The 21,290-nt window shown below is 45.4% G+C and overlaps 6 protein-coding genes across 6 annotated transcripts; 1 reads left to right on the top strand and 5 right to left on the bottom strand.

Annotated features, from left to right (window-relative positions):
* Window positions 1-948: 948 nt before the first annotated feature.
* H6S33_009777 (uncharacterized protein) lies at window positions 949-2,832 on the bottom strand (the record flags this gene model as incomplete). Its single annotated transcript, XM_044841210.1, has 8 exons — window positions 949-1,065; window positions 1,126-1,211; window positions 1,266-1,482; window positions 1,546-1,715; window positions 1,780-2,141; window positions 2,205-2,360; window positions 2,419-2,633; window positions 2,701-2,832. 8 exons carry the CDS (start codon window positions 2,830-2,832, stop codon window positions 949-951), a joined length of 1,455 nt encoding a protein of 484 aa, XP_044698592.1.
* A 3,672-nt stretch (window positions 2,833-6,504) lies between these two features.
* On the bottom strand, window positions 6,505-7,343 carry H6S33_009776 (uncharacterized protein; the record flags this gene model as incomplete). The annotated part of the gene is made up of 3 exons (XM_044841209.1): window positions 6,505-6,979; window positions 7,045-7,154; window positions 7,218-7,343. The coding sequence occupies 3 exons, from the start codon at window positions 7,341-7,343 to the stop codon at window positions 6,505-6,507; spliced, it is 711 nt and encodes a 236-aa protein (XP_044698591.1).
* A 2,516-nt stretch (window positions 7,344-9,859) lies between these two features.
* On the bottom strand, window positions 9,860-10,762 carry H6S33_009775 (uncharacterized protein; the record flags this gene model as incomplete). Its single annotated transcript, XM_044841207.1, has 1 exon — window positions 9,860-10,762. The coding sequence occupies one exon, from the start codon at window positions 10,760-10,762 to the stop codon at window positions 9,860-9,862; it is 903 nt and encodes a 300-aa protein (XP_044698590.1).
* A 2,560-nt stretch (window positions 10,763-13,322) lies between these two features.
* On the top strand, window positions 13,323-14,400 carry H6S33_009774 (uncharacterized protein; the record flags this gene model as incomplete). Its single annotated transcript, XM_044841206.1, has 2 exons — window positions 13,323-14,237; window positions 14,296-14,400. The coding sequence occupies 2 exons, from the start codon at window positions 13,323-13,325 to the stop codon at window positions 14,398-14,400; spliced, it is 1,020 nt and encodes a 339-aa protein (XP_044698589.1).
* A 1,740-nt stretch (window positions 14,401-16,140) lies between these two features.
* On the bottom strand, window positions 16,141-17,318 carry H6S33_009773 (uncharacterized protein; the record flags this gene model as incomplete). Its single annotated transcript, XM_044841205.1, has 3 exons — window positions 16,141-16,425; window positions 16,484-16,647; window positions 16,718-17,318. The coding sequence occupies 3 exons, from the start codon at window positions 17,316-17,318 to the stop codon at window positions 16,141-16,143; spliced, it is 1,050 nt and encodes a 349-aa protein (XP_044698588.1).
* A 1,835-nt stretch (window positions 17,319-19,153) lies between these two features.
* H6S33_009772 (uncharacterized protein) lies at window positions 19,154-20,646 on the bottom strand (the record flags this gene model as incomplete). The annotated part of the gene is made up of 3 exons (XM_044841204.1): window positions 19,154-20,038; window positions 20,113-20,408; window positions 20,460-20,646. The coding sequence occupies 3 exons, from the start codon at window positions 20,644-20,646 to the stop codon at window positions 19,154-19,156; spliced, it is 1,368 nt and encodes a 455-aa protein (XP_044698587.1).
* Window positions 20,647-21,290: the final 644 nt, after the last annotated feature.

Here is a 21,290-nt window from a genome sequence, read left to right as displayed (position 1 = left end):
AAAAAAAAGAGCTCACTCTAAACGGATAAATGTACAATGTGTACTCTACAGTTTTTTCTCATTTTCCAGCTGTAGCTAGCGTCTCCCAGCACCCCCATCACCCCCAGTTATCGTGATGGGGTGATAACAGGCTCCCTGTCAATCAGTCTTTTGTGTGTGTACTTACCAAGATGGGCACGCCTAATTAATTTAATTGCGCAATGCCATCCCGGTAATGTTACTAAGACGTTACACTACGCCGTTTTTGAAGGCGGCTTCGTCACCGCGCAGTGAGCATCTTTAGTTAGTTGGGCGACGTAGGAAGAGAGATGTTATTGGGATCGATTGGATTGACATGCAGGTTGGCGGTAAGGGATATTTAATTAATAGTATTCATGGGAGACAAAAGTGACAATTTGTCTCTGTGTAAATGGTTGGAGAGTTCAGGAGGCGAACGCATGTGAAGACGACATGTGAATTCCAAACTGAGCTGATGAAACCGTTTCTTCACGCTTTAGCTTCTCCAGGACCGTTAAATGAATACATGATTTTGATTTATAACCCGCCGCCCCGCATTCAGGTGCATAACCGAACCATCATAGATACATGTAGATAAGTACCCTTGAAATACATATGTAGCTACTTATCATGATCGTTTACATGCAGCTAGAATATTCTCCGAGTGCAAGCATCGGAATACAATCCGAAGTGGAACTCTAGGTGATTTGCAGTTCAAGGGCACCAGCACCCGTTTTTATTCTTAATATCTACTCGCGCGTTAATTAAGTCCTGAGAAATTTTGTGAGGTCGTTGCTACCAAGAATTCTCAGGACTTAATTAATGGGCGAGTATGTAGCTATCTATTCGTTCCGTATTTTGAAAACCCCCCCGAAAAGCCGTGCCTAAACTCCGAGAAATGACAAAAAAATGAGACCCATTACTCCTAATCATACCTTCATGATATCCGTTTTACTTTTCAACCTTCACATTGATCGCATCGGGGCTCATATCGGTGCCTATCCTCCAGCCCTTGCCGTATTTCTGGACGATTGGTACGATGGCAAAGACAGCGACACAGATGATGGCCTGTGTGCCGAAAGACCAATCAGCTCCCACCTTTGTGGCCCACTTTGTTTGGAATAGGACCACAGTGAAGCCGAAGAGCACTCGAGTGAAGTTTAGGAGCGCTGATGCAGCGGCTGATTGCTGGGGAAAGCAATCAAGAACATAGGCTGAGAAAGTTAGTGATATTCTTGATTAGTAAAAAAAAGAGGGATCCTAGTTACCAGAAATAGTGACAGTAGATGTCATAATTGCAAATATGAAAAGACCCCAGAAAAATGCAATAAGACCCCAGTGCCATAGACGATCAAGTCCCACACCGAGAAGAACCAAGCCGATGCACATAATGCCAACTGAGAAGTACAATGCCCACAACCGTGATTCTGGTTCAAAGATTCCCTTATTTCTCTTAATGGAGCGTAATTGGAGAGCATCGTTGAACTATGTATCTGTTAGGAATAGAGCTTCATAATTAAGGGAATCAATATAAAAGGAAAGACCTACAAAATGGCCCCAGAGTTCACCAATAACGACGGCAGTCATAGGTGCGAAATAAATCAAGCCCAATGCGATAGAACCAAACCCATAACCCTTTGGTACAGCTGGTACAAGGAAAAGAATGAGAGTACCATTGATTCCAACGCTCCACATAAAGGTGATTCCATGGTAGATGACTAGGAAATGTTAGTTCAATTACACCAAAACCGATGAGTATAAGTGTGTCTTTCTGGAACTTACATAGCATATAAAACTGAGGCTTGACGAATACCATTATCAACTCCCATGTTCCTTGACACAAACTAGGTCTCCCCTTCATACGATGTCCGGTAATGCCTACAAGCGCGAACAACTTCCGTTTAAAGCATCCCTCTGGCTGAGGTGGATTATTCTCGGGGACAACACGGTCATATGTTGTTTCCTCCATGAGGAAGATCACCAAGAGTAAACCAAATCCTACAATGCCAACAACAATCCAGAAGCTTTCACGCCAATGAAGGTTGTGAAGAATCATGGAGGAGAGAAATGGCCCAAAGTATGGGCCAATGAGAATCGACCATCCCCAAATCCCGATTTTGCGTGCATGTTCCTCGAAGTAAAAACTAATTAATGTTAAATGAGAGCAGAAAGAGAGGGGAGTATTAAAATAAAAGGGAAAAACATACATGTCCTGAATAACGGTCAAACCGAGCACCTGAGCGGAGGCTGCAAAAAAGCCTTGAAGAACTCGAACAGCAATGAAACCAAGCCACGTTGGACAAGTAGCACATGCAATTGTCATAAAGCATGTCATCAGTGTGCTCCAGAACATGACCGGTAAGCTTAATGAATCTACTGTCAGTCTTATTTTCACTGATCTCGGTAATGCAATTTACTCACGTTCCATAACGCTGGGCAAAGGGAACAGCTACCAAGCTACCAAAACCTTGCATAAAAGTGTTTCCAGATAAAGAACGTGAAGCATCAACTGAACTAATGCCCCATTCTTTACCTTGTGGGATGATCATGGGTACACCATAACCAGCGAGAAAGTCGGTCATGAAGGTCATGTAGCAAATTGCCACGAGAATAAGATGTTTCTTCTTCCAAGACCACTAAAAGAGAGAAACTGTCAATTGATTCTGAAAAGATAATAGATGAAAGATTCGAATCAGTTCATACCTGAAGGGGATCATGAGGGTCCTTAAACTTTGTAGTTTCAGTGTACTCAGAACGAGAAGCTGAAACCAGTGTATTTGCATCACGTTCAGGATCGGTGGCTAAGTCGTTTTTTTCTTGAATAGTAGTAGCCATCTTATGATGAAATCTAGTTGATGATGATGAGAAAGATTTATCTTTTTTAGAAGAGGACGAAGAGAGAATACGAGTGAGAAGAAGGGGAAGTGGGGACGAGGCAAGACTTTTATAAAGTGTGAATATGCTATTGAGACTCTCAATGAGGCACTAGTGGTAAAGTATAATTTTCTCTATATCTAAATACTACATGTATATATGTATATTGTACGTACTTGTATATAACACATACGGTAGAATACGTACCCTTGCCTTACAAAACCTGGGAATTGCCTACAAGAAGACGGTCCGAGTCGGAGCAGAATCATCCTCGGGGGCATCAGCATAGACCTCGGAGCAAACAGCACCGAAGATCGGACCGTTACTCTCAGACTCGACACTATATCCTTGTCTACCTGGAACGTCAAACCTCTTTATCGAGGTCTGGAATTTATGCTTGATGCAAAAATTGGGCAAATGTCTAGGGCTTGTAAGCGATCATATTCTGCAGGGGGAAGCGGAATTGCGCACAAAAGAATATAGGTATATGTAGCCGGGATATGAACCTGAGATCAGATTAGAAACCGGGTGGAGGATTGTTGACAGCCCATCAAAGGTGCGTCTTAGACCCTGGCAACACACACACTATTGAGGTTATCCGTGCCTACGGGGATATAAGAAGGGTTCCAGAACTGACACAATCCCGGGCCCGGGGATTACATGCATCCCGGACACTCTGTAGATCCGCTAGTGGCTTGTTTCTGTAATTCGTCACTCTCTGACCTGAGGGCCTGTCTGTTTCTTAGAAGATTGATATATGTGCTTTGGCTTTGCAGGAGACAGTAGACAGTTTCGAAAAAGACGTCAGACGACGAAGTTCCTTCTAGAAGTATCTCAGATTTGATAATAAGACTCAGTGCTATCGAGACTGTGCCTGTAGATTCCTCCTGATATCTAAATAAATTGGTTCGACCACAAGATCGAGAGTGGATGAAAGTTCAACTTGATTAGTAGATAAGATTAGGCCCCTGTGGCCAAATGGCTGATATTCGGACTACATATATGCCCTTTCGAGCCAGCACCTTTCTAGGGTCAGATAAAGCACTGTATATACCACTCGTCGTGAACAATTTATATACATGTAAGTATGTGTAAATCGATTTATATAACTTCTCTAATTTATATGCAGCTACGTTTGAATGTCGACTGCATTTACCTGTGCATTTACTTCATGTATGTAGCTAGAGGACACAAATTGCAATATAATGGTTAAATGTACAGGCAATTACAGTGCTCTAGACCTTCTAGCTTCAATTGTGGCCTTTCAACGTACTTTCCGTTCTTCCTCTGCTGGATAAGAACAAATCACATATCTCCACAATCTTCACCAGAGATCCCGCTAATCAAAGTCCAATATATTGACTCGCCTAGCTAGGTTCTCGACTGGGTTTATACCGGCCGGTCACGTGTTGATAAGGAAGTTCCCCTGCACAAGATTCTGGGATATCCCAAGCGCTTCGATCAAGCATGCAATGATCCAACAGAAACAACAAACGCCAAAGGAACAAGTCATTATTCGGAACTCGGCATTTCTCAAGAATGTGCACAACTCTAATGAACTACTTGTCTACAGACAAAACTACTGCTTGCGTGTCTACACATTCTAGTGCAATCGTACGATCTCAGCTCGAAGCCCTCCCCTCTATAGATCTAACTAAGCCAGAAATATTTAATAACTCTTCTTCTTAAGGGGGCCTCCGTTTCCGAGTTGTTCTCTAGCCGGTGTTACATCAGACCCAAACAATCCAATATCAATCCCCAAAGGGACGATATTCACTCAAACCACACAACCCATTAAACCCAGGACCCTGAAGAATGGCGGCGGCATATTAAGTACGTGGCATCTTGCTTGAACACATCTGGGTCACTCGAGTCAGCCCTAACTGCAAACAGGGACCATCCAAACCGTCCGAAAAAAAGCTTGTTTCGACACTTGGCGCGGCGTCAATGATCTGATCTGATCCTGCGGTGAAGTTCCCGATATCCGCCATCCTTCTCCGATGTCAAATCTCCGGTGGAATGATGCAGCCACCCAGATTATGTATGTGCCTGTCAGCCCGTTGCGATTCCCGAGCTTTCCCTCGGAGTGGTTTAGTTATGCATATCGTGAATAGGCTATTATCACGCAATCCATCGGGCCTAGTGTGATCGTGCTATTTCCACTCCGAAGCCGAGTCCGACGTCGCGGGGCATGCCAGTTAATTTGAAACGGGGCTCCTAAGGAGACACCTATCTCTATCAAAACAACGGATCCGTCCTATCCGAGGCTTAAGGCGTTTTTAAATATCTCTATCTTTTTAATTAGGTTAACCGGTGGGGTTTGCCGTCGCGCGTTTCTAGCCCATCCCCATTTCTATCAACGGTAATCCTGATAAATGTTTACAAATATGGAATTATTGAGCTATGGCGATAGACTTAACCTAATAGCTCACGGGCTGGGTAAACAGGGCAATATCTATGGCGATGAATTGGCTGATTTCAGTTATCATGAGTTAGAATGGTTTGTAGGCGGGATGAAGATGTGAAACAATTCATGTTCGACGACCATGAGAGTGGTTTAGTATACCAGAGTTATTTCTACGGCTTTATGGGTAGGCCGCTCATGATTTCGATATATCTTTCAAGCCAAAAATAGCAGATCTGGCAGGCTACTGCTAACCCAAATTTTACATGTATGGGGGCAGGGTTATCAACATACCATCCCAGCTGAAGAGCCTTATCTGTCTTTCGTTCAGCGAAACCCATGCTAGAAAACTGAAGGCAACACCCTTCAATCGTCAGATCAACGCTTTCAAAACTTGTCCATTCTCAGATTTTATGGAGCCAAGAAAAAAAAATTGAAATTTAGTAACCCCACGCGGGGGTCGAACCCGCAACCTTCAGATCTCAAATCAGATGTAATCCAATAGAAGTCTGACGCGCTACCATTGCGCCAGCAGGGCTGCTGACTGTCCCTGGCAATTATTTTTTCCTATTCAAATTCATGAATTTGTTTCAATCTAGGGGCATCGAAGTGCCTAGGCTTTCAAAAGTACGTCATGTATTGCTTGCTGACTTATCGGTTGTTACTACGACCCTCATTAGTCAACCTAATCCGCACATCCTTTACTGGAAGCGAGTAGCACTACATACTTGCCAGATTTTTGAATGGCCCAAAATCCGTACTACTATTAAAAATCTGGCAAGTAGTTTCAATACTCTAGACACAGACTAGAGAGGTATTCACTTTTAGAAATATTTGCCTTTATAACGCTACGTTACAATGCCGCTTATACGGCACTAAACTCTTCAGAAACTTGAATACCTCTGGAGTGCACATGCCATATTGTAGGAGCAAATCTGTCACCGTAGTAATTTAAGATTTTTGCTTAGCGTACTACATACTCTAATCAATCGACCGATTATCCTGCATATATAGTCTATATTTTGGATAATAAGATAAGTTGGTGATGCTTATTTTCTCCTCATACATATTTCAGAATACGCGACTGCCAATTACTTTAAGCGGCCCATATAAGCACATGCTTATAAGAGCACGTATTTGAAGAAGTGAATACCCCCTAGGTATATTTTATGGATTCCTTTCCTTATATCAACATCACCAACTATCACCCGCCCCGGTTATTTATATCATTAGTTATCGTAGAGATCTGCAGGAACAGTGCAAAACTCCAACTCCTCTCCTTGCCCATTTTGCCCCAGGGCAAGACATCTTCCACAAATGCCTTCCCGCTGGCGCTTCGCCCTTTCCAACTCCTTCTCTTTCTCCGCATTTATCTCTTTACACTCAAGCATAGCGAGGACAACTACAGTGATCCCCATATCGACCGGAGCCGCCACAAAAAGCATTATTGACTTTTGAACTCCAATTGGTAAAAGCAAGAGAACGTAATAGCACATCGGAATGATGTTTACCACGATGCTGCACCATTTATATTTGACTGAAGAGTTGATCTGGGGCATGTCCTCAAACGACGAAGGGGGCAGCCTATAAAACGCAATTGGAAGATATGTATTGAGGCTGATTGTGGAGACGAGAACGTAAATGATTGCGAAGCTGGACATAAATCGGATGCTGCATTTCCCTTGCTCCACTTTGTATTCATGGCTGCATGAGATATATGGATTAGCATTATGCCGTTCGAAATATTATCAGAAAGAAGAATTACGTACCTTGAGATCAAGAAGTAAGCTGTCAGTATTGAGGAAATTAAAACAAAAATCGGGTCGATATAGTAGGATATTTTCTTTGTCTTGTTGTAACGTTTACGGGGAAAGTGTAGCTAAAATCAAATCTCGTGAGCTTCTTGATATGCCTGGGTGTGGATCGGGGGATTTTTGTTAACCTTTTCATTGAAATAAATGTGTACCAGTGATTTTACAATTGGCCAGAAGATAGTGCAGACAAGATATACTACATCACATGTTGATTCGGATACTTCTGTGCTATCATCAAGAACGAGTCCACCCATTGTGAAAGTGAAGACAATCGCGAGGAAGTTGATAAGAACAGATACTAGTAGCATTTACTATGATTAGTTATCCAATGGGGATTTTTGACCCGCTATTTCATAGATGAAACTTACGAATACGGGATAACTTTGATAGACCCAGAGGTAACAAATTGTAGCTCAAGAGTGCAAGAGTAAAGCACAATAATGTCGTATGGAGCAGAATAAGGATAGCTCCGATGCCTGTGGCTAAACCAGGGCCTCTTGGTTCTATAATCGTCATAGTTGACAAGCTGAAGCAGTTTCTGGGACTTTGTTTGATTGAGTGAGCTGATTGACAATTTCCTCCGATGTGAGGGATGGGTGATAAGGAGTAGTAGTGTGGGGAGTCGATATATCTGAAAACGTATTCGTGTCATTAGGTCATCTTAATAGTCCCTAGGCCTGCCGTCCCCATATATACCACTAAATATTAGTACATGTAATATAAAGCAAGCGGCAATTACATGTATAAGGCCGTACCACGGTCTAGCTACGTTTACTCTATATAGGCGAAGTACGTATACCCAACGATCACAATTAAAGAAAGATCCGATTGAACTCTGATAGAACTGTAGATTTTTTCTTACTTTCGAATTAATATTGTAGTTTCTGATCTCGGTGCAGTATGACCGGCCTTTGACTTGTAAAGCTGTTTCATACTTCATACACGTATTATTTATTTACATGTGTGTGTGCTTCTATTACGCAGCACTTTGGTTCAGTGTGACCCATGAGCTCGAGACCGGGGTACCCCATATATACATGTACGTACGTGCCTCGCTCAGAGTATACGCCTCGAGTCGACTCGACTTTTTAATAGATCAGAATACTAGAGACAAGCTTAGCTTATTGGTTCCTATTAATATATTCTCCCTTATATATATATATCTACATTAATTCCGGGTGGTCAACAACATGTGTAGTTAGAAAAGGTTAGTTGAGTACTGTTTCTTCATTTATCCACTGGATTGTTACATGTAGTTTTACTCTTGTGCTCATCCGGCACCTACATGTAGTACATACATGATGTATGTACTAAAGTACCTGCGTGATTACATCTCATCAAGATTGCCATATATAATATATGTACATGTACATGGAGGCAATACCTCAAGGAATATTACCGAAACAACCCAAGGTGTACATGTCTGTAACTCGAGGTAGCCCGAGTCAGACTACCTCGATACAGTAGAGGCATTATACTTATATAACTCGGTACAAATCCTCATCCTCACCTCTCAGATGAGTTTCCACCTCAAAGAATTGAAAATCAATTAACTATCAGTACGTTTTTTTGTGTTATTCTCTTGCTAGGGATCTGAGAATCTTATGAAATTCTAGAGATATGGCTAATTTAACTGCCTCTAATGTGTTGTTTAATGATTTTTATTTTATCCATATGTAGTCTCGTCAGATTCTGTCAATTCAGTTCTACTTAAAAATTTCGACATACTCAACTACATGTAACGTTTACCCACGGTAAGAGAGGGGGTTCACTCCAAACTCTGTATTCATTCTGTAAAATATGAAATTCATGTCATTACCAGTATCTAAATAATCTAGGCATTTGTTTGGCTTTACTGGTAGTTGAGGTCTAGTCATTGCTATTGTAACTATGTACGTACATAATACTAGTAGTGGCCCACCTCGCGACCGCGAGGTCTTACTCCTGCTCAATAAACTCTCCTACCTCCGTGTAGTACTTCCCACCTATAGTAGTTGGCCATCTCCAGTAATTAATTATTATTGTCCTTAGCTATTCCGTGGCCAGCTCCAGCTCCCAGCGTTGACCATATCCAGCTCCATTATGGAGTATAGCCAGCTCCCGCATTTAACTATCCAGCTGGGTGGGTAGTTTCTCACCCAGAGTACATGTAGTTTGCCCACCTCTGGTAGTGATCCATTTATCAACAGTGAGGTATCTCGACTCATGCCTTCTTCACTTATATTGCCGCCGCCGATTCCACCTCCGTGTAGTAGTTGGCCAACTCCAGTAGTTAATTATTTTTGCCCTTAGCCACCTCGTGGCCAGCTGCCACCCCGTTGACCATAGCCAAATGTGGTAGTAATCCAGTTCATGAGGTATTTCGACTCATGCCAGCTCTACTGTACTTAGCCACCTCCAATAAATACCACCTCCAATACCCATCCTGTTAATGAGTTCGGCATTCCAGTGTCATTGCCCGCTCCCAATTTTTGCTGGGGAGAGCCGGTTGCTACCCAGTTTGTGCTTACTAAACCTACCCCTGTCGCTGTCGACCAATCAGACTGCAAGAACCTCGGAAAATCATTATTCTAGTACATAGTAGATAGTACCTCGAACCCTGACGTGAGGACTATCAATATATTTCTTACTCGTGCAGCTTACTCTTACATTTGAATCTGCAAACTCGCGTACGAGATAAAAATACAAGTAGCAGCCAAAACATGGTAGGTTGTGGATTTTAGAGCATTGAATGAACCAGAATAAGAAAACCAAATTAAACCGGATATAGTTAACCCGGCGGACTCAAAGCCCCATTAATGCTTTCATTTGGCCTCATTCTTCCCGAATTGAGCGCTACTGGTAAAAGCCACACATAATCCTTTTTCTCAAACCATCCTGTCTGTTTGATGGTGATTCGATTATCTCTCGCAAACTTAAAGTAATAACAATTTCTCATCACTGTCTCGATTAACCACTCTTCCGTAAGTTCCACTTTCTCCCATAGAGCCTCTCCCCATCCTTCGCCGTCTTCTGGGTCTTCGCGGGTGAAGTATCCCTTCTGTTTCCCAAGGAGGACCCGGAAGAGATCGCTTAAAAGAGCACCCCCACAGACTTTATGGGTAACGAAACATCCGTCGACATTATAGTAAATAGGACCTCTCTTGAGAAGGTGAATATTAACTCGAAAGTGACCCTCACTGCAATTTTTATGCCTTGCAAGCCATGATTTATTCGAGATGGTTTCGAGAAAATTGAAAGTATTCTTGCCAGCAAAGATCAGGTTCTTCCCGAGAATCTCATTCTTTATAATCGGAGGGTCATGAGGCGGCCCTGTCGCCTCTGTTTCGAGTTGTTGGTTTTTATAAAACCATGTTGAGATCCCTTTATATAGCTGTAGGCTGTATCGTATAGAAGAACCCTCAAATTCAACAATACTATGCGTATGATTTCCAACAGCCGAAGACATATCATCTTCTATGAAAAGCATGATTGGTGACACCAAGTGCACAGAATTAGTGAGGAGTGCGGAGAACTTTTCGTGTATATCAGGAACCTTTATATGCCCCACATCTTTAACGTAGATACAGTCATCCTGTATGTCTTGGTAGTATGGCAATGGTGGAAGCCAAAACATACTCGTACTGACTTCAATGTTTTCGTTGACCCCAACCTCTTCTGCGTACTCTGACATTTTGGGTGTATAACAGCTCCTTCAGGTATATTCGATAACTCGATCCATTAAAATTTCGATAGGTGAAAAGGTTGATCGATTCCAGATAAAATGTCGAGAAGCGAGTTACGGGGAGTAATGGATGGTTGAGAAGAGTAAGAACTTAAAATTTTATCTAGGAACCGAAAAGATAACCTAAAACAAGCAAAATTACGGAGAGGTGTCTCTTAAAATTCGGTTGAACACGTTCTGTGTTATGTCACCTCGAATACTAGCGCCAAAAAGAAACACATACGCGTACGTGTAGCGATTTATAAGTCCGTTTATGAAAAAACACAAACGTTTCCAGTTTCCTGGACTAAACACATGCACGTATATTATACCTTTTCCCATGAGCTCGAGGATAAATAACTCACTGGGTAACAACACGATTAGTTATGGACACGAGAAAAGACCCGGTGAGCCTAGTCGGGCTGGCTGGGAAGTGCCTTGAGATTACGTTTCTGTTTGTTTCTCGGGATAGATGGTGGGACCTTTTTGAAACTGGAGCAACATAGGATGCAACTAGATATTTATGTGACTTTTGATAGTTAAGCTACACAGCCATAGTAGAGATATCCCGAAAGCCCCGAGATTCACTACACATTAAGTAAGGATGAAACAAGATCACCCCGGCATTTGGAATTGACTTGTCTTGTATCCGTCACTGACAACAATTATACCCAGTTCCATGCATGGTATCGAATGGTGTTGAAAATGATGATAGGTTTTGTTGATCGACCCGCTCTTGGTTACAGGTGGTAGGAGAAAAGGAAATCAAGGAAAGAAGTCGCTGACCACGACCCTAATAAGTATGACTCGTCACTTATCCTCCTCCTTAGCCGTCCTCCCCGTAACTCAGAACTAATAGGCAGTGAATATAATAGCCAGTGCTTGGATTTGTCAACTAACGGGAGCCCAGAATTTCTCCTGCGATTCTCATACATATGCAGGATATTCGCATACGACCATAACTACATGTAAGCATCTATCCGGTTTACTGGTATGTTTCACTTGCTACCTGACACCTACAGCTGACGGTCAATTAATGAATTATCAATCAATCAATCAATTACAGCTGACGGTCATATATTATCACTCGAATGTATCGTATCAGATATTGTTGAAAAAGTTGAACGAGGACAAGACAATTGAGTTACTTTGTTGTAGTCTCGACAAAGAAACTAACTAGTAGCTATATAGTCACGTATCGGACACATAGCTGTCTTCGACATGACAAGGACAGGTCTCGTCATGACACATCACCCGCACCCGTTCGACCTCGACATGACATATCACCCGTACCCGTTCGACATCATTTGAAAAGCCAAATATCCAACAGATACATATCAGGTTGCAACCCCACCCAATTGTAGTTTCTTGCTTACCACTGAGTAGACACTAGATTTAAGCTCTCTCTTCCCTTTCCTTCCACACAACATGCACTTGTGCGGCAACTTGAACGCTCGAAAACGTAAACGGGGTCTGTACCTGGAAATGACGTCTTGGCACCCGAAGTATCCTAAAGTACGTAACCTAACTTTAACCTCACCTCACCTCACTCATCCAAGTAACGGTGAGAAATCTGAGAGTGTGACTCTTCCGTTACGCAGAAGTCCTCAACAATCAGGTACATCTCCCCATGGCAACTTTCTCACCCCTTACACATACTCCGCCAGCAATGGCTAACATTAAGGTGTTAATGTGATACTTAGCTATAGTCTATATAGATCATTACCTCTCATGGCATTCCAGCTTTTTGAAGCCTTCGATGAGTAACATCCTAGGGGCTCTCGGCTTAGCGGTGAAGCGGCATAGACGCGCTGCGGCGGCTAAAAGGTCCATCCAAGACTCAAATAGCCTATGGGTCATCATAATTGCCAAAGTTTGTCGGCATCATATAGGGGGGAAGAGTTCAAAAGCTAATCAATCAGCTACCTGTACTCCGGAAGAAGAAATATTCTCATATTGATTATAACCCCAGGGACCCTGGCCTTTCATGAGCTGACTTTCCCTTATCTGTCCTCAAGTAGTACATGTTCAGTCTGAACTGTTCGGGACAAAAGGCTTTGGGTCAGAGGTTGAGTAATACCTTTCACAAACGAACACTCTGAATCCAGCTCCAATTCTGATGCGGACCAGAACAACGGCTGGCGGAAATACTTGTTACAAACACTCCAAACTAGCAACCGAAGCGACCCACAGACCTCAACCGCGGTGCTGGACAGGCGGATACCAAACCAAACAAACTTTGATGGCCCCGATGGCGATCAAAAGCGGGATAGGAGAGTTTTGGTGGATACGCGTATGCAGGATGAATCAAGAGCTTCAATGCACAGAAAAGCCCCGGGTATCCCATTATTACACGCCGAAAAACAAAGCCTAGGTACAGGCGGCAACCGGTGTGCCCTACCGTTACTTGGGTCTTCAGGAGACTTCATTTTTCAACGCGGCACAACTCACCCAGCGATATAAGTGCAGCCCAGTGAAGCATCTCTGATCAATTGACTTCTCGCTACGATTACTACTGAATTGAGCAGCCATGAACCCTTTCAAGCGAACCCGCCAAGCTCTACCACCAGACTCGGTCATGACAAACATCATGATAGTTACGATCAAAATAGCGACAGATGGGACAACAACTACGAAAACCGAGTTCAAAACTCGGAAAGCGCAATTCCCGGATCCGGTTGATCGATCCTACCTGCCCGAAAACAACACAACGGATCCCCTACTTCTTCTACCCGGAACAGTCACCACAATTACCACGGAGGTGTCAGTCCGAAGACCAATGTTGGGTTTTGGTGATACGGAATCCTTCACCAATGTAACAACTACCACTGTGCCATTGACAGAAAACCGCGCCCGCAAGTCATCATTGGTGCTAGCGGCAGCAGTTAAAGAGGAATATCGTGAAACCCCCGCGCCTGAATCGCCGGGTACACCTGAACCGCCAGCTACACCTGACCAACCAATGACACCCGAGCCACCAGCTACGCCGGGCACAGTGATCGATGATGCGATCCCTTCACCGTCAATACGCTCGCCCTCGCGCCTCATGTCGCTCGAGAATCTGGGGTATTATTCGGCAACTGATGATCCGACTCCCTCCTCTCCAGTGCGACCGCTCCCACGACTCATGTCGTTTGATAATCTAGGTAGTTTAGAACCACCTCAAGAGAAACTCAAACTGCGCCTAAGGGCTGTCAATTCGGGGATGGAAGGATATCAATACAACTATGTACACCACGACTGCTCAATTGAGGTCTTCCGAAATCTCCCACTCTCGTTGAAAACAATTGGTGAGAAGGTCCTTGAAGAGACAAAGTGGAGTCCAGACATACATTTTGAAGAGTTGGGGCTGGGACCGTCGTCCTGGAGAGAGGGCATGGAAGTGCTTGATCCAGATTCTTCAACCTTAATGGTTGCTAATCTTGACGGAAAGATTCCTAGTGATGTATGCCTCCCCAGCCTCCTCAGAGATTCCAGGTGAAACGGTACTAACTAATTGAAAGATTGGGTTGAGGAATGGCGATAGTTTGATAATATGGGGAGTGAAGTCTGAGGAAGGCTTGCCAGCGAAACAACGCTCGAGGACACCCGTCTTAGACAGCATCTAAAAGGAGGTATGAGGCTTGGCAACGTTTGGTGACTGACTAAGGGGTCTTGGCAAATGACCAGGAGTCATATTTTTTTCTTTCTCTTTCTTCTTTTCTTTGCGGTATATGGAGTTAAAGGGGCGTTAGACCAATGTTAGTGATTAAGCCTGGTGCGATCATACAGTCCCAGAGGCAGATAAGTTCATCTAGCCTTGGTCAACCTGCTATTTTTCATTTTCACAATGGATCGTTTTCACAGGCCATCACTCGAAATTCTCCTCGGAACCCGGAGGTTGTGATAAAAAGATGAGACTACATACAAACTGTATTATATACCTACTACATTGAAACTTGAAGTGGGAGGCCTCGGTACGATCATCGCTTCATAAATTGTGGTCTGTTTTCGGTTTCCATAGGGAATATTCGGTTCCGGTGAGCGTTAACAGCCTTAGCATAGGTACCACAATAAGTGCTCCTTTATGAGTTCTTGGCCCCGACGTATCATACAAAAAACTAGTACAATGCACAAAAAATCACTCCTCCTGTCCTCGAGAAAAAAGAAAAACCTCTGTCTCGGGGAGGAAAGGCTGGAGATACTAACTGCATTTATCTAGCCCGCCAGGGCAACAAAAAAAGGAGATTTACCGACAACGGCAGGGTTTGAACCTACGCTCCCGAAGGAATCAGATAACCGAAACAAATTCAAGTCTGACGCCTTAACCACTCGGCCACGTTGTCTTCCGTTTTGAAGATACTTTTAGGTTGTTAAAAAAATTTCCGGTCATAGTTGGTATTTTGCGCGTCCGTCACAGTATCGCACCCGAAGGATTGAATTTCCCTTTGCTACGGTTTTGGCCGAGTTTAAACTACGCTATGTTGTGGTTGTAGGGCGGCATTATTTTGTAGTGGTAGGGCTACGATGTGATGAGGTTGAATTTTCATCGCCCGCGCACAACCACCCGCTCCAAGCAATGGTGATGAGTTGAATGACAGCATGAAGAGGCGCCCGCCCTCACCGGCGTCGTGAATGCTACAAGTATATTCCTCAAATTAACCGAGCACCATAAAAGACTTCCATGATTGGAACCTTATTTAACCCTCACACCATGCTTAAACAAGGCTTATCGAAGCCTTATACAGCGAAAAAGGCTGTGAAGATCTTTTCCGAGTGATTTCGCATGAGTCCGAGCATGAGCTCAGAAACGCGAATATTAAGCTTGTTAAGTTCCGGCTCAGCAAGACAACGTGGCCGAGTGGTTAAGGCGTCAGACTTGAATCTCTCATTCGGTTATCTGATTCCTTCGGGAGCGTAGGTTCAAACCCTGCCGTTGTCGTTACTGAACATTATTTTTTTTGCTTTTTTCTCATTGGTTGGTTGTTGTCTTGGAACAGCCAGCTGCTGTGCTGTGCCTCTCTGCGCGCTCTTGGAAATTAAGGTGCTTAACCAAGTAAGTGCTGAGTGAGAATATACATAGGAGAGCCTTTTAGAGTAGTTGGTAGAGTTATTTCTTGGACCAACGGGTAGAGGCAGACTGCCTCCTTGTGTATGCGTGCGTTATCAATGCTAAAAAAAAAGACGAAAACTACCGGCCGAGCCAAAAACAAAAAAGAGAGAAACACCCGTATACAAATACATCAGGGAACAAAAAAAACGTCTACACAGGCCATAACAATTCCCTTGTAAACCAGACAAGACAAGACACCTCTTCCATTTTATTTTATTTCATGAGGGGGGCCCAGCCAGCCAGCCAGCCAGTTCCGCTACCCAAAGAAGAACGCATTCCCGCCCTGGTCCCTCCTCACCATGTTGCGGTAGTCGGTGTTTGGGTCAAACTCGGTCCACACGCTGGCGGGGAAGATGTGCTTGTTGCGCTCGTACCACCTGCGGTCGACGACCTTCGTCATGGTGGGGTCCTCCTTGCCGCCCTGCGTGGTGGTGGTGGGCTCGCCGTTGGGGTTGGGCGGGTCGAGCGGCGAGGGGTAGTCGAAGAGCGTGCCGTTGGGGCCTTGTGTGCGGTTCACGATGAAGTAGTAGAATTCGTAGTGCTGTGGTGCGGGGTGTTAGTTGTGGTTGGAGGGGGGAGAGGGGGGAAGGTAGACGTACATGCGGGATGATCACCTCCCCGCGCACAAGCAGCAGGTCGTCCACCGACACGCGCAGCCACTCGCGCCGCCCGCTCATGCGCCGCGCGCGCTCGAGGAACAGCCAGACCATCTCGCCCTTCTTGACCTGGACGCCGGAGCCGTCCGGGGGTGCGACGTTCGTGCCTACATTCTGACTGTCAATTGCCTATTCCCCAACTCTCGCAATGTCTAGGGGAGGAGGGAGGGGGCGAACCATCGTAAAACACAAACGGGATGCTGATCTCCTCATTCTTGATCTTCTCCTGCAGCGCCAGAAACTCCCTCCGCAGCGTCTCGCGCTCCTGCGCCTCGCGCAGCAGCGTGTTCTTGGTCAGCACCTTTGGCGGCGGCGCGCGCAGCTTCGGGTTTACTTTGCGCTTCTTGGCCTCGCCTACCGCCACCGCTGCCTCCCCCTCCCCCTCCCCCTCCCCCGGTCCCTCTACTTTTTCGTTGTCTTTCTTCTTCACCCCCCCCGCCTCTGCCTCCGCCTCTGCCTCCGGTGTCCCCCCCTCCTCATCGTCCTCCTCGCCGCCAAACGACAGCTTCCCCTTCACCACGGCCTTCCTCTTCTTCTTCCTCGCTGCTGCTGCTGCGGGCGCCGGCGTCTCGCTGCCCTCGCGTGACGAGGCCCCGCGGTAGGTCTGGAGCTTTTCGGCCGCCTCGCGCTCGCGCTGCTCGGCGAGCTCGACGCGACGCTTCTTGAAGTCGGACAGGTGCACCAGACCCACGGTCTGCGTCTTGAGCGCGTCCTCGAGCGTCTCGGTGTTGGGCGTGAAGCGCGAGTTGGGGGTGGTGGTGGGCGGCGTGGACGACATTTTTTGTGGGTGGTGTGGGGGGGTGATGACGTTAGGTGCTGGGGATGGTGCTTGAGGCGGTGGTGGTGGTGGTGGTGGTGGTGGTGGAAACCCTAACCCTGAGAACCCCGGGGAGGTCGGGGATTGGTTGGAGATGCGGTCAGTGGATGCGGGATTCGGGGATTGGTTGGAGATGCAGTCAGTGGATGCGGGATTCGGGGATTGGTTGGAGATGCAGTCAGTGGATGCGGGATTCGGGCCTACAGATAGAAGTTTGTGGGGAATCATGGACATCGCAGATATGTAGGTATTGTTTTGACCGCCCAGGCCATGCAGCTCTCCGCCGCCCGCCGAGGAACGGACAGGGACCATCAAGTATCTAAACCGATAAATTCTACCTACTCTCCCGAGATATGAGAAGATCACTCGCAGTCAAAAAGTATCAATTGATCCATCTATCACGGAAGGCCGAGATCCTTGGTCGGGCCTTGCTGCCCGCCGCAGTCGCCCAATTGAATCGCCCGCTATTATTTAAAAAATGACCGCAGTACAGGCCTAAACTATAACTGCACGCCCATTGTTGCCTCTAAACTAGTGTTGTCAAAAGCTTCATGAACAGACGCATAAACCACCCCATAGGAAAGGCAGAGACTCGATACAAATTTAGAGTACACCACCGACTGTTCACACAAACGTACATATACGTATGCAACTGATAATAGTGCAATTTAGCTATATATGCTTTGGGCCCTCTTTTCTTTTTCATATCTGCAGTTGATAGACTTTCCCAGGTTGTTTGTGCATATTCGCTGAATATAGACGAGTCTAGTAATGAACCTAGGATGTACTTAACAGTCGTATTCCCGATAGCAGCAAGCAAGTACGGCAGGAGTAGGGTATTCCGGCATAGCTCCGGCTCCCACTAACCACCGCAACCAGAAGAGAGATCGGGACGAAGGCTGAAAGGAAAGGAATGTGTCTCCGCTTAGAGTAGGCCGGAAATCGCGGCCTCACTGCTGAAGTGTTAACAGTATAGTACATGTAATTACCAACGGCACTGCAGACCGCCATCCATTGGATGTGGAGATGAAATATTGTTCCCGTCCCCCCACCGGTCCGTTTCAACATCATTGGCAACCAGACCAACCACGCCGGCCCGTTTAAGTACTCGCCAAGAAATAAAGTCTGGCGGTGAAATAAGTACTTAATTCACCCACAGACTTTATTTTTTGGCGAGTACCTCATTGGACCATCATATTAATGTACCGAGTGAGATTTGATGATTGATTACCGGGCTTGACCCGCTATTAGTTAGGTCTGGACCTGGATACATCTAACGAAGATACATGCATTTACTCGGCAGGATTGCAAAAGGGCCGTGGCTAGGAATGAAGCGGGGAGAGGGAATAAAACGAATGTTTGTGTATCTCTCCGGACCTCGTGGCAGTTACGGGCCTACGCTGGCAGCCGATTTGACTGATGCCGGGGCACAGTAGTACATGTAGGTATCCCTGCACCTACACCATGTTCTGCGGAAAGCTACAGTGCAGTTAACTAACTCCCTCCGAAGCGAGGTGAGACTATTTCTCAACAACAAAAGCGATTGGAATTCTTTGGCTCACTTCAAATTGCAACGTGTATCTACTTGGTATAATCGATATAAATTTCACGAAATCAGCACCGAACACTTTGCACCTTTGACAACCCACTCTCCCAGAATAACAGCATAAAGAAATCCAGCACCAACAGCCCTTGCTGCTTCATCTTTCAACACCTTGATCTCTTTACGAGACCAAAATCTGCCGCCAGATGCAAGGAGGGCTCCGGTGATTTACATCTTTGACTAAATCCTTCGGTCACCACGAGCTAGGGGGTTTGTCGGCCGATGGAGGCTCTTCATTACTTGTTACACTATATAGCAGCTCGCCAGAGGTAAGGTTAGTTATCTCCGATGGCGAAGTCCTCCATCCTGGCTTCAAAAAGATGTTGTTTAAACACATCATGCCCCCGACTGTTAACCAGTTGACGATCTGAGGCGGATCCCCTGCGTTGTCTGGCCTCATCAAGAATATAAATCTTCGCTGGTGGAGGTATCTTTGGATGACAAAGTGTGATTGGGAGGAGGCTTTAGACTGGTATGCGGAGAGGCGGTGGTGACCTTCGAGTTTCGAGTTGACCAATGCCTTCCATGTCTCTTGGTCGACATCTTTACCAAAAGTAATTCCGTCACCTTTTGCCGATAGACACGGCTTTATCAACCACATATCCTTATTATGTGGCTCGTTAACGATTTTTTGAAACGATTCTGTACCCGGAAAATGCGTTTCTGCGATTCCACGACGGAGTATGGCTGCTTGCTCTCCTGACAAAGCCCCCGATGCAACTAGATTATCGAGTTCCTGGCATATCAGGCCCAATATACGTTTGTCGTGGACGAAGAACACAGTACGGAGGTCGTTATGGCATCGGGCCCCGATCTCAAGAAGAATCTGTTCATCTATAGCATCGAGCTCATCTTGATGCAACTCCAGGGCTACCTGCTCAATTATGCCGATATCATCCGCTAAGGTGTAGCCTGATGGTGAACTACTACATGGAACAAGTCTCAAGCTTTTGGGATCAACCATGCGAGATGTATTGCATATATACGGCAAGAAATGGACATCCCATCCGGGTTCTCGCGCTTTTAGCAGAGTTACCGGCTTGGTCGCATCGAACAGGTGAGAAAATGCTGATTTGATCTAATAGTTGATTCTCAGCACTTGGTCCCGACTGAAATCCGATCGTGTTTATATCTGGATCCAGGATGACTTACATCTTGTACTGTACTCTGCTTCTGGAAGCGCCTTAGGTCCTCCTCGCTGGCGTTGTTATCAAAATATTCGCCAGTAAACAATAAGATTAGATAACTGTTAAACATAAATCTGCTATTGATTTCGCAAATCTGCAGCGGCCCATCATGTTTCTGAGGAACGAGGAAATCAGGACGATAGCATCCAACATCGGTGTATGGCCGACGGATATCTAGAGCTCTGAGGACACGTTCTACTTTTGGCGTTACAGGAATTGCTTCTTGATATCTGGGGGTAGTCCACCAATTATTGACGATGGCTAAGAGTGCAGCATGGAGGGCCGACTAGAGCCGTTTCAACTCAGTGATACGAGCTGGAGGTGTGTGAAAGGTGTAAGGATTGATAAGCGTGATGTATTTTTCATCGAGCTGAGGATTGGAGGTGAGTAATGAATTCCGTAGGCGACGAATGTGAGCGTTGTACTCGGATGCCGTGGGTGGTGGGTTTGGCACAACATGGAAAAAGTCGTTGAGTGTTCCATCAATATTCGAATTCATTTTGGACGTGATATACTGTCTTTTCTGGGATAATGGCGAGCCTTGTCTAATGGCGAATTGACCGTAAAAAACCAACAAAAGTCAACTACCGCGTTGCCTTGGCTAGATATCAACTCTATGGTTAGCTAAAAACTCGCCATTCGCCATCGTCCCAGTACAGTATACCCGATTGGTTCCAAAGTACACCGGCAGATGATTTTCTTCGCACGGGCAAGCCAGCCAGCTTCTTGTCTGTTCTGTTGTCCTGCAGGGTTCGCATCTAGAGTTTTGCGCAGCTGAACACTTTTTTTTTTTTTCCGTCGTAGTGAGCGAAGTGACGTATGTACCGACCCGGGATTGCTAGAGGGAAAAAAGTGATCATCTGGACCTTTTGTTTCTCATCGATGTTCCGTCACATGCAACGCACTGGCACGTTCTGCAGTGGTTCGGCACAGATGGAGGGATGCAAGGAGAGGAAGAGTTTTTCTTTTTAAACGGGAGGGTATCCAGCAAGGCATATCAAATGTTTGCAATTGATAAAGACAGGATTGGCCAAGACTCAAAAGCATCATGAGAAGTAAAGTAAACCCTGAGCCCGGCCTTCTCACCTACTCCTACCTACCTAGATATTTTCCCGCCCCCACATCCCGGCCCGCATGATCTCG

The sequence above is a fragment of the Morchella sextelata genome, assembly GCF_020137385.1.
Source record: "Morchella sextelata strain SCLS chromosome Unknown scls_3, whole genome shotgun sequence".
In the NCBI taxonomy this organism is placed as follows: Eukaryota; Fungi; Ascomycota; class Pezizomycetes; order Pezizales; family Morchellaceae; genus Morchella; species Morchella sextelata.
Note: the sequence above shows the minus strand (reverse complement) of the source record. Positions and strands in the feature narration are given on the sequence as shown.